At 48.9% G+C, this 19786-nt stretch overlaps 1 protein-coding gene across 1 annotated transcript in view; it reads right to left on the reverse strand.

Moving 5' to 3' along the window:
* LOC137374039 (Intraflagellar transport protein 43 homolog) overlaps positions 1–19786 on the reverse strand; it is a 138938-nt gene that overhangs the window by 21689 nt on the left and 97463 nt on the right. Inside the window, exon 6 of the mRNA XM_068039823.1 lies at positions 1403–1475. Coding sequence (XP_067895924.1) covers positions 1403–1475 — 73 coding nt within the window. The remainder of the gene's footprint in view (positions 1–1402; positions 1476–19786) is intronic.

Consider the following 19786-nt stretch of genomic DNA (forward strand, 5'->3'; position numbering starts at 1 on the left):
TATGTATAGAATAACAGATACCTGGGTGTGAGTTACAGACTGGAATCTAATCGAGGGGTTCGGGTGGGGTTTAGATATAGAATAACAGATACCGGGAGAGAGTTACAGACTGGAATCTAATTGAGGGGTTTGGGGAGGTTTATATATAGAATAACAGATACCCGGGAGTGAATTACAGACTGGAATCTAATCGAGTGGTTCGGGGGGTGGGGGGAGTTTATATATAGAATAACAGATACCCGGGAGTGAATTACAGACTGGAATCTAATCGAGGGGTTTGGGGGGGGTTTATATATAGAATAACAGATACCCGGGAGTGAGTTACAGACTGGAATCTAATCGAGGGGTTCGGGGGGAGGGTTTATATATAGAATAACAGATACCCGGGAGTGAGTTACAGACTGGAATCTAATCGTGAGGTTCAGGGGGGTTTATATATAGAATAACAGATACCCGGGAGTGAGTTACAGACTGGGATCTAATCGGGGGGTTTATATATAGAATAACAGATACCCGGGAGTGAGTTACAGACGGAATCTAATCGAGGGGTTCAGGGGGGTTTATATATAGAATAACAGATACCCGGGAGTGAGTTACAGACTGGGATCCAATCGAGGGGTTCGGGGGGTTTATATATAGAATAACAGATACCCGGGAGTGAGTTACAGACTGGAATCTAATCGAGGGGTTCGGGGGGAGGGGTTTATATATAGAATAACAGATACCCGGGAGTGAGTTACAGACTGGAATCTAATCGAGGGGTTCGGGGGGTTTATATATAGAATAACAGATACCCAGGAGTGAGTCATTAGGAAAGATAACTAAAAGCGAGGTCAGAGTAAGGAATGCCTTAAAGTAACAGAGCGAGGTGGAGATGCAAAGTGGTTCAGGGAGGGAATTCCAGAGCTTGGCGCCCAGGCAGCTGAAGGCATGGCCGCCAATGGTGGAGTGAATAAAATCGGGGATTAGCAAGAGGCCAGAGTTAGAGACAGAACAGATCTTGGAGGGTTGTGGGCCCGGAGGAGATGACAAAGAATTGGGGATGGTAATGGTTGTGGGGGGTGGGGTGCGGTAGCCATGAAGAGATCTGAAAACAATGAAGAGAATTATAAAGTTGAGCTGTTGTCAGACTGGTTGCCAATATAGGTCAATGAACAAAGGGGTGGAGATTTCGTGCAAGTTAGGATACGGGCAGTAGTTTTAGATTAGCTCAGGTCTGTGTAGAGTGAAAGGTGGAAGGACATCAGGATCGCACTGGAATTGTTGAATCTGGAGGTAAGAAAGGTTTCAGCAGCACAGCAGAGACGTTACGGAGATGGAAGGGAGTGGTCATGGTGATGGAAAGGATGTGGGATCAGTGAGTACCTGTGTCGGGTGACCCAACCTTTGAACCAGTGCTTACCTGGGTGGGGCGGCTACCTGCATGGCAAGATCCTCCTCCTGCACTTCCTCCAGGTCTGGGATAATTGGAATATCTGGAGCAGGGTCAGAGTACGCAACCAGTTAATGTTCTACATGGGACAGAACACAACAGAATGAAAGGCACACACAGGGAGCTCACAGTCAGGCATCCTCCATTTTCCCAAACTTCATGTGAAAGACCAGGGAAGAGTGTCGCAAGGCTATTTAACCATAGCTAGCTCATTCCTATCTTATTTAACATGTACAAACACACACATGTTCTCTCCCTCTCTCCCTCAGCAATCCCAGATTGGTCACTCAGGCTGCACTTCCATCCATCATCCTGTGGCACTGAGGCCAATTATCAGGCCTCTGGTACCGATCTGACAGGTATTGGGAGGAACTATCCATGTCCAGTGAAGTGATGGTTTGACTCAGTTGTCAGCAGATTGATGGGTTGAGCCTCACTCCAGGCCCTAAGCCTACTCTGTCACTGCACTGTTGGAGGGTCAGTATTGAGGGAAAGCTGCAATATTAGAGGGTCAGTTGGGAGATCAGTAGTTTGATGGAATTAGGGTTGAAGGAGCAAGAGGTGGGTCTCATGGACAAGGTGAGCTCAGAGTGGGCATGATTGAAGATATGAGAGAAACTAGAGAAAGATGCGAGTTCAGGGTGAGGGCGGGGGAACCTCAGAGGAAGTTTAGTCTTGGGTTCAAAGGGTGGGAAGCAGCAGAGGCATAGGTCTTAATCTTAGTGACAAAAATTCCATGAGGTCCATGCACTTACTGTTGGAGGTGAGGGTGGAGGAGACAGTCTGTATTAAAGAAGCTGAGGGTTATCTATGCATTCCAGGACGATACTGAAATAGTGAACAGTTTTAGCAGAAAAGAGCAGGACCCAATAGTGCTTTATGTGGTCCTTCCAGATCTGGCAGTGAATGGCTAAACCACTTGTCCACAATATCCGTTCAAGTCTGTGTCCCTTGGACTTAGGGAATCAGAGTTATTTACAACACGGAAGGAGGCCATTCGGCCCATCAAGTCCATGCCGGCTCTCCATGGAGCTATTCTGTCAGTCCCACTCCCCTGCTCAATTCCCGTAGCCCTGCACATCTATTTCCTTCAAGTGGCCATCCAATTTCCTCTTGAAGTCGCTTATTGTCTCCACTTCCGCCACCCTCGTGGGCAAGTTCCAGATCATTACCACTCACTGTGTAAAAAAGTTCTTCCTTATATTCCCCCCTGCATCTCTTGCCCAAAACCTTCAATCTGTGTCCCCTAGTCCTTGTACCATTAGTTAAAGAGAACAGTTTTTCCTTTTCTAACTTCTCTAAGCCTGTCATAAACTTGTACACCTCTATCAGATCGCCCCTCAATCTCCTTTGCTCCAAGGAGAACAACCCCAGCTTCTCCAACCTAACCGTGTAACTAAAATCCTCCATCCCTGGAACCATTCTGGTAAATCTCCTCTGCACCCTCTTAAGGACCCTCACATCTTTCCTGAAGTGTGGTGACCAGAACTGGACAGTATACTCCAGTTGGGGCCTAACCAGAGCTTTATAAAGGTTGAGCATAACTTCCCTGCTTTTGATTTGATAGAGGTATTCATAATTATGAGGCGTCCAGACAGTGTAGATGGAGAGAAACTGTTCCCACTCGTAAAATTATCGAGAATGAGAGGGCACAGATTTAAAGTATTTTGTAACAGAAGCAAAAGTGACAGAAGGAAAACTTTTTCACTCAGCGAGTGGTTAAGGTCTGGAATGCGCTGCCTGAGAGTGTGGTGGAGAAGGTTCAATTGAAGCATTCAAAAAGGAATTAGACAGTTATATGAAAAGGAAGAATGTGCAGGGTTAGAGGAGAAGGTGGGGGAATGGAACTGAGGGAATTGCTCTTTCAGAGAGCCAGTGCGGACACGATGGGCCGAATGGCCTCCTTCCACACTATAACAATCCTGTGATTCTGTCATACTCAATGACACTTTTTATGAAGCCCATATGCTTTACTAACCACTCTCTCAATATGTCCTGCAGCTTCACAGATCTAGGAACATGCACCCCCATGTCCCTCTGTTCCTGCCATTAAGTATACATAGCCTCAGCCAAAATGCAGCACCTCACACTTGTCCGTATGAAATTTCATCTGTCACCTCTCTGCCCATCCTGCTAGCCTATCTATGTCCTGTTCAAGCGGTTCATATCATCCTCACTGTTTACCACACATCCAAGTTTGGTGTCATCAGCAAATTTTGTTATTCTACTCAATAATTCAAGATCCAAGTCACTCATATATAAAAAAAATATGCAGTAATCCCAGCACTGACTCCGGGGGAACACCACAGTCTACCATCCTCCAATCTGAAAAAACAACCATTTACTACGACTTGTTGTCTGTCCTTCAGCCAATGTTTTAAACAATTGGACACTGACCCTCCTGTTCCATGAGTCTCAATTTTGTCAACTAGCCTTTTATGTGGCACCTTATCAAATGCTTTCTTAAAATCCATATAAACAACATCCGCCACATTCCTTTCATGATGATCTGCCTTTGATAAATCCGTGCTGGCACTCCTTAATTAACTCAAACCTCTCCAAGTGCCTGTTGATTTTTTTTCCTGATCATTGTTATAAAACTTTACCCAACAATGATGTTAAACTAACTGGCCTGTAGTTACTAGGACTGTCCTCACACCCTTTCTTGAATGAGGGTGTCACATTTGCCACTCTCCAATCCTCTGGCATCTCCCCCGTATCCAGGGAAGATTGGAAGATTATGACAAGCCCGTCCGCTATCTCCATCCCCACTTCCTTTAGCAACCTGGGATGTAAACCATCCACGGCAGGTGACCTATCGACCCGAAACATAGACAGTATTTTTAGTACCTTTCCCCCTTCTCAATTTTTACCCTATCCATTGTCTCGACTCTCTCCCCTTCTACCGATATTTTATCAAATTCCACTTCCTTAATGAATATTAATACAAAATACTATTAGCCTTGCCCTGTGTTTCGAAGCATATATTACCTCTCTGTCCTTAATACGCCCCAATCCACCTCTTACGACCTACTTACTATTTACACATTGGTAGATGATTTTCGGGTTCCCTTTTACATTAACTGCCATTCTATTCTCGTTCTCTCTTTTCCACTCTTATTTTCCTCTTCACCTCCCTCTCAAATTATTGTATTTGGCCGGGTTCTCACTTGAAGAATTCACCTAACATGCATCATACACCCTATTTCTTTTTGTTTCGTTGTAATCTCTATCTCCCTGGTCATCCAAGGAGCCCTGTTTTTGGTTCCTTTACCTTTCACTCTTGTTGGAATGTACCTCACCTGAACTTGAAGCATCTCCTCCTTCGAGATAACCCATTGTTCTGATACAGCTCTTTCTGTCAGTCTTTAGTTCCATTCTACCCTGGCTGGATCCCTTCTCATCGTATTGAAATTAACCCTCTTCCAATCTAGATGTTTTACCTGATTTTGTTCCTTGTTTTTCTGGATTATGAGGCTAAACCTCATTATATGATGTTCACTCTTACCCAGGTGTCCCCCACCCCCCCAACACTTGTCCCACCTCATTCCCCAGCACCAGATCCAGCAATCCTTTCTAGTTGGACCGAGAACATATTGATCAAGAAAGTTCTTCTGAGCACATTTCAGAAATTCCTCCCCTCCCTTACCCTTTACTCTAACATTAACCCAATCAATATTTGGGGAATTAAAGTCCCCCAATATCACCACTCTATCGTTCTTGCACATCTCTGATATTTCCCTGCAGATTTGGTCCTCGATCTCTCTCTCACTATTTGGAGGCCTGTAGAATACCCCCAGTAACATGATCATACCTATTTTGCTTCTCGGCTCTAACCAAATGGATTCTGTCCTTTCTCTCTCAAGGACATCCTCCCTTTCCAACACTACAATGTCTTCCCTGATCAATAATGACAAACCAGCTCCCTTTTTTTCTTCTCCCTCTTATCTGAACACTTTGTATCCTTGTATATTAAGCTCCGAGTCCTCGCCATTTTTAAGCCTCATTTCCGTTATTGCCACTCCATCATATTCCAATACTGCTATTTGTGCTTGCAGTTCACTAAAGACCAGGGTGAGAGAATAATTGTTCTAATGAGAAACTGTGTATCAAAGGTGGTGAGGGAGAGCTCGCTCACTCACTCGCATTCCCACATAAACATCCTCAACTCACACCAGCTCACTCACTCGCATTCCCACATAAACATCCTCAACTCACACCAGCTCACTCACTCGCATTCCCACATAAACATCCTCAACTCACACCAGCTCACTCACTCGCATTCCCACATAAACATCCTCAACTCACACCAGCTCACTCACTCGCATTTCCACATAAACATCCTCAACTCACACCAGCTCACTCACTCACTCGCATTCCCACATAAAGATCCTCAACTCACACCAGCTCACTCACTCGCATTCCCACATAAACATCCTCAACTCACACCAGCTCACTCACTCGCATTCCCACATAAACATCCTCAACTCACACCAGCTCACTCACTCGCATTCCCACATAAACATCCTCAACTCACACCAGCTCACTCACTCGCATTCCCACATAAACATCCTCAACTCACACCAGCTCACTCACTCGCATTCCCACATAAACATCCTCAACTCACACCAGCTCACTCACTCGCATTTCCACATAAACATCCTCAACTCACACCAGCTCACTCACTCACTCGCATTCCCACATAAAGATCCTCAACTCACACCAGCTCACTCACTCGCATTCCCACATAAACATCCTCAACTCACACCAGCTCACTCACTCGCATTCCCACATAAACATCCTCAACTCACACCAGCTCACTCACTCGCATTCCCACATAAACATCCTCAACTCACACCAGCTCACTCACTCGCATTCCCACATAAACATCCTCAACTCACACCAGCTCACTCACTCGCATTTCCACATAAACATCCTCAACTCACACCAGCTCACTCACTCACTCGCATTCCCACATAAACATCCTCAACTCACACCAGCTCACTCACTCACTCGCATTCCCACATAAACATCCTCAACTCACACCAGCTCACTCACTCGCATTCCCACATAAACATCCTCAACTCACACCAGCTCACTCACTCGCATTCCCACATAAACATCCTCAACTCACACCAGCTCACTCACTCGCATTCCCACATAAACATCCTCAACTCACACCAGCTCACTCACTCGCATTTCCACATAAACATCCTCAACTCACACCAGCTCACTCACTCACTCGCATTCCCACATAAACATCCTCAACTCACACCAGCTCACTCACTCGCATTCCCACATAAACATCCTCAACTCACACCAGCTCACTCACTCGCATTCCCACATAAACATCCTCAACTCACACCAGCTCACTCACTCGCATTCCCACATAAACATCCTCAACTCACACCAGCTCACTCACTCGCATTCCCACATAAACATCCTCAACTCACACCAGCTCACTCACTCGCATTCCCACATAAACATCCTCAACTCACACCAGCTCACTCACTCGCATTCCCACATAAACATCCTCAACTCACACCAGCTCACTCACTCACTCGCATTCCCACATAATGTGGCACTAATTCTAATTAAAACTAAGTCAGCAGGGGAATGGGAACCTAAATTGTAGTTCCAGTGTACAGGATGTTGAGAGTAGTGAGGTCAGGGATAAGGTTATAAGGACACAAGAGGGCACTGGCAAGCAAGAACTTGGTTTAAAGTGTGTCTACTTCAACGCCAGGAGCATCCGGAATAAGGTGGGTGAGCTTGCAGCATGGGTTGGTACCTGGGACCTCGATGTAGTGGCCATTTCGGAGACATGGGTAGAGCAGGGACAGGAATGGATGTTGCAGGTTCCGGGATTTAGATGTTTCAGTAAGAACAGAGAAGATGGTAAAAGAGTGGGGGGCGTGGCATTGTTAATCAAGGAGTATGACAGCGACAGAAAGGACATTTGAGGACTCGTCTACTGAGGTAGTATGGGCCGAGGTTAGAAACAGGAGAGGTATCTGGCACAGACCCTGTTGGGAGTCTTTTATAGACCTCCAAATAGTTCCAGAGATGTAGAGGAAAGGATAGCGAAGATGATTCTCAACAGGGGCGAGAGTAACAGGGTAGTTGTTATGGGGGACTTTAACTTTCCAAATATCGACTGGAAATACTATAGTTCGAGTACTTTAGATGGGTCAGTTTTTGTCCAGTGTGTGCAGGAGGCTTTTCTGACACAGTATGTAGACAGGCCAACCAGGGGCGATGCCACATTGGATTTGGTACTGGGTAATGAACCCGGCCAGGTGTTAGATTTAGATGTAGGTGAGCACTTTGGTGATAGTGATCACAATTTGGTTAGGTTTACCTTAGCGATGGGCAGGGACAGGTATATACCGCAGGGCAAGAATTATAGCTGGGGGAAAGGAAATTATGATGCGATTAGGCAAGATTTAGGATGCGTAGGATGGGGAAGGAAACTGCAGGGGATGGGAACAATCGAAATGTGGAGCTTATTCAAAGAGCAGCTACTGCGTGTCCTTGATAAGTATGTACCTGTGAGGCAGGGAGGAAGTTGTTGAGCGAGGGAGCCGTGGTTTACTAAAGAAGTTGAAGCGCTTGTCAAGAGGAAGAAGGCGGCTTATGTTAGGATGAGACGTGAAGGCTCAGTTAGGGCGCTTGAGAGTTACAAGCTAGCCAGGAAGGATCTAAAGGGAGAGCTAAGAAGAGCAAGGAGAGGACACGAGAAGTCATTGGCGGATAGGATCAGGGGAAACCCTAAGGCTTTCTATAGGTATATCAGGAATAAAAGAATGACTAGAGTTAGATTAGGGCCAATCAAGGATAGTAGTGGGAGGTTGTGTGTGGAATCAGAGGAGATAGGGGAAGTGTTAAATGAATATTTTGCGTCAGTATTTACAGTAGAGAAAGAAAATGTTGTCGAGGAGAATACTGAGATTCAGGCTGCAAGGCTAGATGGGATTGAGGTTCACAAGGAGGAGGTGTTATCAATTTTGGAAAGTGTGAAAATAGATAAGTCCCCTGGGCCAGATGGGATTTATCCTAGGATTCTCTGGGAAGCTAGGGAGGAGATTGCAGAGCCTTTGTCCTTGATCTTTATGTCGTCATTGTCGACAGGAATGGTGCCGGAAGACTGGAGGATAGCAAATGTTGTCCCCTTGTTCAAGAAGGGGAGTAGAGACAGCCCTGGTAATTATAGACCTGTGAGCCTTACTTCGGTTGTGGGTAAAATGTTGGAAAAGGTTATAAGAGACAGGATTTATAATCATCTTGAAAAGAATAAGTTCATTAGCGATAGTCAGCACGGTTTTGTGACGGGTAGGTCGTGCCTCACAAACCTTATTGAGTTTTTCGAGAAGGTGACCAAACAGGTGGATGAGGGTAAAGCAGTGGATGTGGTGTATATGGATTTCAGTAAGGCGTTTGATAAGGTTCCCCATGGTAGGCTATTGCAGAAAATACGGAAGTATGGGGTTGAAGGTGATTTAGAGCTTTGGATCAGAAATTGGCTAGCTGAAAGAAGACAGAGGGTGGTGTTTGATGGCAAATGTTCATCCTGGAGTTTAGTTACTAGTGGTGTACCGCAAGGATCTGTTTTGGGGCCACTGCTGTTTGTCATTTTTATAAATGACCTGGAAGAGGGTGTAGAAGGGTGGGTTAGTAAATTTGCGGATGACACTAAGGTCGGTGGAGTTGTGGATAGTGCCGAAGGATGTTGTAGGGTACAGAGGGACATAGATAGGCTGCAGAGCTGGGCTGAGAGATGGCAAATGGAGTTTAATGCGGAAAAGTACGAGGTGATTCACTTTGGAAGGAGTAACAGGAATGCAGAGTACTGGGCTAATGGGAAGATTCTTGGTAGTGTAGATGAACAGAGAGATCTTGGTGTCCAGGTGCATAAATCCCTGAAAGTTGCTACCCAGGTTAATAGGGCTGTTAAGAAGGCATATGGTGTGTTAGCTTTTATCAGTAGGGAGATCGAGTTTCGGAGCCACGATGTCATGCTGCAGCTGTACAAAACTCTGGTGAGACCGCACCTGGAGTATTGCGTGCAGTTCTGGTCACCGCATTATAGGAAGGATGTGGAAGCTATGGAAAGGGTGCAGAGGAGATTTACTAGGATGTTGCCTGGTATGGAGGGAAGGTCTTACGAGGAAAGGCTGAGGGACTTGAGGTTGTTTTCGTTGGAGAGAAGGAGGAGGAGAGGTGACTTAATAGAGACATATAAGATAATCAGAGGGTTAGATAGGGTGGATAGTGAGAGTCTTTTTCCTCGGATGGTGATGGCAAACACGAGGGGACATAGCTTTAAGTTGAGGGGTAATAGATATAGGACAGATGTCAGAGGTAGTTTCTTTACTCAGAGAGTAGTAGGGGCGTGGAACACCCTGCCTGCAACAGTAGTAGACTCGCCAACTTTAAGGGCATTTAAGTGGTCATTGGATAGACATATGGATGAAAATGGAATAGTGTAGGTCAGATGGTTTCACAGGTCGGCGCAACATCGAGGGCCGAAGGGCCTGTACTGCGCTGTAATGTTCTAATTCTAATAAACATCCTCAACTCACACGCATTCCCACATAAACATCCTCAACTCACACCAGCTCACTCACTCACTCGCATTCCCACATAAACATCCTCAACTCACACCAGCTCACTCACTCACATTACCACATAAACGTCCTCAACTCACACCAGCTCACTCACTCGCATTCCCACATAAACATCCTCAACTCACACCAGCTCACTCACTCGCATTCCCACATAAACATCCTCAACTCACACCAGCTCACTCACTCACTCGCATTCCCACATAAACATCCTCAACTCACCAGCTCACTCACTCACATTCCCACATAAATATCCTCAACTCACACCAGCTCACTCACTCACTCGCATTCCCACATAAACATCCTCAACTCACACCAGCTCACTCACTCACTCGCATTCCCACATAAACATCCTCAACTCACCAGCTCACTCACTCACATTCCCACATAAATATCCTCAACTCACACCAGCTCACTCACTCACTCGCATTCCCACATAAACATCCTCAACTCACCAGCTCACTCACTCGCATTCCCACATAAACATCCTCAACTCACACCAGCTCACTCACTCACTCGCATTCCCACATAAACATCCTCAACTCACACCAGCTCACTCACTCACATTACCACATAAACTTCCTCAACTCACACCAGCTCACTCACACACTCGCATTCCCACATAAACATCCTCAACTCACCAGCTCACTCACTCACATTCCCACATAAATATCCTCAACTCACACCAGCTCACTCACTCACTCGCATTCCCACATAAACATCCTCAACTCACCAGCTCACTCACTCACATTCCCACATAAATATCCTCAACTCACACCAGCTCACTCACTCACTCGCATTCCCACATAAACTTCCTCAACTCACACCAGCTCACTCACACACTCGCATTCCCGCATAAACATCCTCAACTCACACCAGCTCACTCACTCGCATTCCCAAATAAAAGTCCTCAACTCACACCAGCTCACTCACACACTCGCATTCCCGCATAAACATCCTCAACTCACACCAGCTCACTCACTCGCATTCCCACATAAACCTCCTCAACTCACACCAGCTCACTCACTCACTCGCATTCCCACATAAACTTCCTCAACTCACACCAGCTCACTCACTCGCATTCCCACATAAACCTCCTCAACTCACACCAGCTCACTCACTCACTCGCATTCCCACATAAACTTCCTCAAGTCACACCAGCTCACTCACTCGCATTCCCAAATAAACATCCTCAACTCACACCAGCTCACTCACTCGCATTCCCACATAAACCTCCTCAACTCACACCAGCTCACTCACTCACTCGCATTCCCACATAAACTTCCTCAACTCACACCAGCTCACTCACTCACTCGCATTCCCACATAAACATCCTCAACTCACACCAGCTCACTCACTCGCATTCCCACATAAACCTCCTCAACTCACACCAGCTCACTCACTCACTCGCATTCCCACATAAACTTCCTCAACTCACACCAGCTCGCTCACTCACTCGCATTCCCACATAAACATCCTCAACTCACACCAGCTCACTCACTCGCATTCCCACATAAACCTCCTCAACTCACACCAGCTCACTCACTCACTCGCATTCCCACATAAACCTCCTCAACTCACCAGCTCACTCACTCGCATTCCCACATAAACCTCCTCAACTCACACCAGCTCACTCACTCACTCGCATTCCCACATAAACCTCCTCAACTCACACCAGCTCACTCACTCACTCGCATTCCCACATAAACCTCCTCAACTCACACCAGCTCACTCACTCACTCGCATTCCCACATAAACTTCCTCAACTCACACCAGCTCACTCACTCACTCGCATTCCCACACAAACTTCCTCAACTCACACCAGCTCACTCACTCACTCGCATTCCCACATAAACATCCTCAACTCACACCAGTTCACTCACTCACTCGCATTCCCACATAAACCACCTCAACTCACACCAGCTCGCTCACTCACTCACTCGCATTCCAACATAAAACTCCTCAACTCACACCAGCTCACTCACTCACTCACTCGCATTCCCACATAAACATCCTCAACTCACACCAGCTCACTCACTCACTCGCATTCCCACATAAACCACCTCAACTCACACCAGCTCGCTCACTCACTCACTCGCATTCCAACATAAAACTCCTCAACTCACACCAGCTCACTCACTCACTCGCATTCCCACATAAACATCCTCAACTCACACCAGCTCACTCAATCACTCGCATTCCAACATAAAACTCCTCAACTCGCACCAACTCACTCACTCACTCGTATTCACAAAGAAGAAAGTGACACATTAAGAGACAGAGTGGAGAGATGTGAAGAACGTTAAAGATTTGCATTGATCAGCTCCTATGACTAAGTGCGAAGGAGCAAGTACAAGTGTTTAGTAGCAGAGCGAAAGTGAGGGGATGCAAGGGAGAGGTTGCGAGTGTAAGGGAGGGAGTATGATGGAACCAGTATGAGGAAAGGAGGGAATGTGAGGGAGGGAATGCAATGGAGCTGGTTTGAGGAACTGAATGTGAGTGAGCCAAGTGAGAGTGTGTGCGAGCAACCGTGAGGGAGCGGGTATGAGGGAAAAGAAGTTAGGGAGAGCGAGCGAGTGTGAGGGAGAGGGAACGAGCGTGAAGGAGAGGGAACGAGCGTGAGGTAGATGGAACGAGCGTGAGGGAGAGGGAACGAGCGTGAGGGAGAGGGAACGGGTGTGAGGGAATGGGAGCAAAAGGGAGCAGGTGTGAGGGAGAGGGAGCGGGTGTGAGGGAGTGGGAGGGAGTGGGAGCGTGTGTGAGGGAGTGGGAGCGAGTGTGAGGGAGGGAGTGGGAGCGAGTGTGAGGGAGGGAGTGGGAGCGAGTGTGAGGGAGGGAGTGGGAGCGAGTGTGAGGGAGGGAGTGGGAGCGAGTGTGAGGGAGGGAGTGGGAGCGAGTGTGAGGGAGGGAGTGGGAGCGAGTGTGAGGGAGGGAGTGGGAGCGAGTGTGAGGGAGGGAGTGGGAGCGAGTGTGAGGGAGGGAGTGGGAGCGAGTGTGAGGGAGAGAGAGCAAGTGTGAGAGTGTGAGGGAGCGTGAGGGAGTGTGAGCGATCCCTCGGCCCTGCACCAATAATTGATAAAAACACACACTGACATCTGTCTGTATTGATTTTTAAATGTTTGACAATTGTTTTTTCTACGTTCTACTTTGTTTAAAGGAAGAAATCAGAAAGCTGCCAAGTCTGATCGCATCAAACTGAGCCGCTACGAGGGTTGAGAGCAGACGTGGTTTTTGGTAATTGAAATTAATGTTAAATGGGGAAAGATTGGTTTGATTTGGAGTTCTGTGTGTGCGGGAGACACGAGGCCACGATACTCCCACATACATGAGTGACTTCAACATTCTGTCCTTCTATTTATAAAGGGCCTTATTCAGCAGATCCTCTCCCATTGAACATGCATCATATTTAGTGGCTCTGTCAGCCCAGCTTCACAGCCCAAACTTCCCGACAGAACATTGTTTTAATTGGGTTCTTTCACTCACTGAATGAGGCACATACGTAGAGGGGAAGGCTTGAAATGGTCACATCAGGCTGCCATCCCTTTTCATAGCACATACTGAATGCTGACAGATGAGAAGTAACGTTGTTTGAAGTGACAGATTGCTTTAGAAGTGACAACAAGGGCTGGGAATATATTTTACAAACAGAAGCCCAAGCATCAGAAACTTACTAACAGCGCTGTGCAGAGAGCAAACAGTCCTCCACAGTTAATGTGTGCAGAGAAATCTGGTGACAGGCGTCACAGGGGAGGTGCAGGGTCCTGACCAGTGCTGTGAGTGCACAGTAATGGGAAATGGATTTTGGAAAATGGAAAAATCAACTGTTTATGTGCAGTAAATGTTCCCATTTACACTGGGTTATGAGCAAGTAAGTCAAACAGTACTGAGCTCTCCCCTCCCCTGCCAGACAACGCATCAACAGTCAGACTTCCTAACATGGTCCGGGATACTGGGGACAGACGGCATCAAGAAATGCCTCAGCTCCAAATCTGCTAAATGCAGAAAAGCTCCACTTCATCCTACCCTTACGGTTCTCTCAGAAGCCTTTTTTTGTTATTCGTTCGTGGGATTTGGGCATTGCTAGCCAGGCCAGCATTTACTGCCCATCCCTAATTGCCCTTGAGAAGGTGATGGTGAGCTGCCTTCTTGAACTGCTGCAGTGCTTGGGGTGTAGGTATACACACAGTGCTGTTAGGAAGGGAGTTCCAGGATTTTGACCCAGCGACAGTGAAGGAACGGCGATATAGTTCCAAGTCAGGATGGTGTGTGACTTGGAGGGGAACTTGCAGGTGGTGGTGTTCCCATGCATTTGCTGCCCTTGTCCTTCTAGTTGGTAGAGATCGCGGGTTTGGAAGGTGCTGTCGAAGGAGCCTTGGTGCATTGCTGCAGTGCATCTTAAGGATGGTACACACTGCTGCCACTGTGCGTCAGTGGTGGAGGGAGTGAATGTTTGTAGATGGGATGCCAACCAAGCGGGCTGCTTTGTCCTGGATGGTGTCGAGCTTCTTGAGTGTTGTTGGAGCTGCACTCATTCAGACAAGTGGAGAGTAATCCATTACACTCCTGACTTGTGCCTTGTAGATTGTGGACAGGCTATGGGGAGTTAGGAGGTGAGTTACTCGCCTCAGGATTCCTAGCCTCTGACCTGCTCTTGTAGCCACGGTATTTATATGGCTGCTCCAGTTCAGTTTCTGGTCAATGGTAACCCCCAGGATGTTGATAGTGGGGGATTCAGTGATGGTAATGCCGTTGAATGTCAAGGGGAGATGGTTAGATTCTCTCTTCTTTGAGATGGTCATTTCCTGGCACTTGTGTGGCGCAAATGTTACTTGCCACTTATCAGCCCAAGCCTGGATATTGTCCAGGTCTTGCTGCATCTGGACACGGACTGCTTCAGTATCTGAGGAGTCACGAATGGTGAACATTGCGCAATCATCAGTGAACATCCCCACTTCTGACCTTATGATTGAAGGAAGGTTATTGATGAAGCAGCTGAAGATGGTTGGGTCTAGGACAACCTCTACAACCCTCTACACTGTCCCCATCAAAAACTGTCAAGGCAGATACAGCACGGGTTAGATAGAGAGTAAAGCTCCCTCTGCACTGTGTCATCACACACTCCCAGCGCACGTACAGCACGGGCTAGACACAAAAACAACAGCAACAACTTGCATTTATATAGCACCTCTAACATAGTAAAACCCTCCCAAGGTGCTAAACAGGAATGTTATAAGACATAAATGACACCAAACCACATAAGAAGCTCGGTCAAAGGTGTAAGTTTTAAGGAGTGTCTGAAAGGAACTGAGAGAGGTACCAAAGCACACAGGCTTAGGGAACATATTCCAGAGCTTAGGGCCTATCATAGAATATTACAGCGCAGAATCAGGCAATTCAGCCCATCATGCCTGTGTTGCCTCTTCGGTAGAGTTGTCCACTTAGTCCCACTCTCCTGCTTTCCCTACAGCCCTGTAAATTTCTCCCCTTCAAGTATTTATCCAATTCCTCTTTGAATGTTACCACTGAATCTGCTTCCATCGCTCTTTCGGCTGCACAATCCAGATCACAACAACTCACTGCATTAAAAACATTCTCACCTTCGCCTTGGTTCTTTTGCCTCGGCAGCTGAAGGAACAGCTGCCAACAATGAAAAGATCAATATTGGGTTGTGCAAGATGTCAGAATTGGAGAAGCACAGATATCTCGGAGGGTTGTAGGGCTGGAGGAGATGAGAGAGATAGGGAGGGGCGAGGACGTGGAGGGATTTGAAAACAAAGATGCGCATTTTAAAACTGAGGCGTTGTTGGTCAGGGAGCCAATGTAAGTCAGCAAGCACAAAGTTGATGAGTCAATGGGACTTAGTGTGAGTTAGGATACAAGCAGCAGAGGTTTTAAGGAGGATGCAAGGTAGGAGGCAGGTCAGGAGGACATGTTGGAAGCAACAAAGGCACGGATGAAGGTTTCAGCAACAGATGAGCTGAGGCAGGGATAAAGACAGGCAATAATACGGAGGTGGAAGTTGGCAGTCTTGGTGCTGGAGTGGATATCTAGTCAGAAGTTCAGCTCAGGGTCAAATATGACACCAAGGTTTCAAGTGGTTTGATTCAGCCTCAGACAGTGGCTAGGGAGAGGGATGGAGTTGGGAGCGGGGGGATGGAGTTGGGAGCGGGGGGATGGAGTTGGGAGCGGGGGGATGGAGTTGGGAGCGGGGGGATGGAGTTGGGAGCGGGGGGATGGAGTTGGGAGCGGGGGGATGGAATTGGGAGCGGGGGGATGGAGTTGGGAGCGGGGGGATGGAGTTGGGAGCGGGGGGATGGAGTTGGGAGCGGGGGGGATGGAGTTGGGAGCGGGGGGGATGGAGTTGGGAGCGGGGGGATGGAGTTGGGAGCGGGGGGATGGAGTTGGGAGCGGGGGAATGGAATTTGTGGTGGGAACCAAAGTCAATGACTTTAGTCTTCCTAATATTCAATTGGAAGAAATTTCTGCACATCCAATACTGGATGTCAGACAAACAGCACAACTAATCAGCATCAATGGATGAGGTGGTGTGGTCTGTGGATCCTGACATGATGTCACCAAGGGGCAGCATGTTGATCAGAAACAGGAAGTAGCCAAGGATAGATCCTTGGACACCTCCAGAGGTAACAGTGCAGAAAGAGAAGCCATTCCTTGTGATTCTGTCACTCTGTCCTTCTTTCTGTGTCACTCTCTGTATCCCTCTCTCTGACTCTGTCTCATCATTTCTCTCTCGCTCGGCGTGTCTCTATCTCTATCTCTCTCTCAGTCTCTGTTGGTCTTTCACTCTGTTTCTCTCTCTCTGTTGACTCTCTCTGTCTCACACTCTCTATCTCTCTCCTTGAAGGCGTGAAGTTCCACCCAGCTGGACGATGGCGGAAAAACATTGGCAGAGGATGATGTGGTTGACAGGTACAGCAAGGGGTTAGATACAGAGGAAAGCTCCCTCTACACTGTCCCCATCAAACACTCCCAGGACAGATACAGCACGGGGTTAGATGCAGAGTAAAGCTCCCTCTACACTGTCCCCATCAAACACTCCCAGGACAGATACAGCACGGGGTTAGATGCAGAGTAAAGCTCCCTCTACACTGTCCCCATCAAACACTCCCAGGACAGAAAAAGAAAAAAAAAAAAACGGGGATTGGCGCCTCTCTGATTGGGAATACTGAGTGTCTCAACGAGGTGCAGCTGACAGTGCTGCAGTCAGTTGCTGGAGATGCTGCTGGAGAGGGAGAGCTGAGGAGGGAACTGCAAAAACCTTTCAACAACTTTTGCTGCAGAGGAGGAAAGACTTTGAAAAAGGCTGTATTTGGAGGTGGGTGTCGAGCACCAAACTTTCATTTCATTTGGACTGTTGTGGGAGGTGAAAGAGGCCAGAAGAACAAGGGGTGGGGGCTATACAATTCTGTAGGGAGCTGTGCAGTTGCACTAAAGTTGCAGGGAAGCTCCCTCCCCACCCCAATTGCCCAGCCTGAGTCAGCTGAAGCTGCCTGGCTAATAGAGACATAAGGATCGAACTAGAGCCTGGGCAGCTTTCGGCTGACCCAGGTGAAGACCTCTCCCACAACCAGAAGACCGGAAGACCAGAAGTGTTACAGTGCTCTGAGTACCACCCTTTAAGGGGAAAAAAAGCAAAGTCATCGCTTGCAGCCTGTCTTTCCCATTTCCTGTGTACCCTCAGCCTCTCCCCAAACCTCCGAGTTGGTTTCTTTGTTTGTTTGTTTGCTTACCTGCAAATTGGGGGTGGGTTTGGCTCTTGAGCCATGGCAAGCCCATCATCACCGGTGGCGGGGCCTTCTCATACCTATGCGGCTGTAGCCTCTGTGGCCACCCGTGTGACCCCGTCACCTTTTAAATTAATTACTTCAAGCCATGGGGTAAAGAGCTATCCCCACCCCAATATGTCTATAGAGGCCTGTGTAAAGGCAATGGCTGAGGTTGTCGGCCCCTCGGCCATTGTGGCAGCCTCAAAAATGTACGGGAAGGCTGTGTTCTTCCTGAAGACCGAGCGGGCCGTGTCCCTGGCCCTGAATAAAGGGCTCCCTGTGGGTGGGACTTTCCTGCCGGTGGACCCTCTAGGAGCCACGGCGCAGCGGATAATCTTATCAAACGTCCCGCTCTTTATTCCCAGTGAGCTCCTCCTCCCCCACCTGCACCACATGGGGGAGGTGAGGTCGGGGATCACCCTAGTCCGGCTTGGTCTTCGGGAGCACAGCCTCCAACATGTCTACTCCTTCCGCCGCCAGGTATTTATGCAGCTGGCGCGGGAGGAGGACTCGGATGGCCAATTTAATGTGGAGTTCCAGGGGACGGCCTACCGCGTCTTTTGGACCTCGGACGGGGCGCGGTGCCACGTCTGCAAGGGGGTGGGGCATGTTCGTAAGAACTGCCCCAACCTCCCGGCCGCCAGCTCCACCTTGGCGGCCCAGGGTCCTCCCACTCCCCCCACACATCCAACAGACACCGCTCAGTCGGTTCCGGAGGCTGTGGTTTTCACAGCCTCCAGTGGGGAGGGGAGTGCCCGTCCGAGTGGAAGGAAGACGCGGAGGCAAAAGAAACATCAAGAGGCGCGTCCCCTGGACACATTGAAACAACCCGAGCCTGAGCTCAGCCCAAAGCCCGTTCTAACGGAATCCACCTGTCCCAGGGCTGGGCTCAGGCCCAGAGTGACCAAAAAAAAGGAGGGTGCGGAGGCGGAAGCCTCTGATGACATGGAGGTCTCTGAGCCTCTGCGCCCCAGTGCGAAAAAGAGGAGAAGGCACCCCTCCACAGAGGTAACGAGGGGTCCTGAGGCGCAGGGCCCATCTGTTGGAGGGGAGCTGTCTCCTGTTTTGGGTCCCCAGGTTTCCCCTACCGCCACCACCAAGGCTACAAAGTCCAGGCAGGAGCACCCTATTCCTCAGGATGGAGGGGAAGGCCCCGGTACTTGAAGCCCCTCCTGAAGGAGTAAGTTGGGCCCTGCTTGTGGTGGGGGAGCCTGGGGATGCCGCCCATTCAGCCACTGCTACTGGGTCGGGTGCCCTGAGTGAAGGGGAGGGTGAGGCCCCAGAGGGTCGGCCCTCCCAGCTGGAGTCCACCACCAACATGGAGACACCTGACCCGGTTAGAACCGAGACTGCTGCACCATCTGCTGGGCCTGTGGGTGCTGGCGGAGCGGGAGATGGCCTCCTCTCGCCGCCTCCGGTCTTGGCTCCGGCTGGTTTTCCGGAGTCGGGAACTTCTGTCTCCCCTGGACCACTCATTGGCCTGGGGACGGAGGTGGAGGGGGGTCCTGAACTGCTGGCGCCCACAGGCTCCAGTTTCACAGTAGAACCCAGAGAGGACTCCTGCGCCATCGATCCTGGGGGTGGGATCGTGACGGAGGCAGGATCAGCTGGCGCGGCCGGGACGTCCGCCCCACAGTGTGTGGTGGATGTGTCGGCCGCTGGCGGTGACGACCCGGAGGAGGATGGGGATTCGGTGCGGGGCACGGAGGATGATCTTGATTCCATCGCCAGTGAGGTGGTGCAGTCTCTCGTGCCTCCCACCGAATCTCCTCTCATCCCCATGGCGGAACTCCGGGATTTCCTCGCGGCTTGCAGGGGTTGCCGCAATAAAGTTCAGCTGGCCCTCGACTGTTGGTCGAATCTGGCGCTGATCATACAGTCCGTCCGTGCCGCCCTTAAGATAGCGGGCAAGCGCGCGGACGTGAAACTGGTTGAGAGGCGCCATT

Source organism: Heterodontus francisci, chromosome 9, assembly GCF_036365525.1.
Source record: "Heterodontus francisci isolate sHetFra1 chromosome 9, sHetFra1.hap1, whole genome shotgun sequence".
Lineage (NCBI taxonomy): Eukaryota > Metazoa > Chordata > Chondrichthyes > Heterodontiformes > Heterodontidae > Heterodontus > Heterodontus francisci.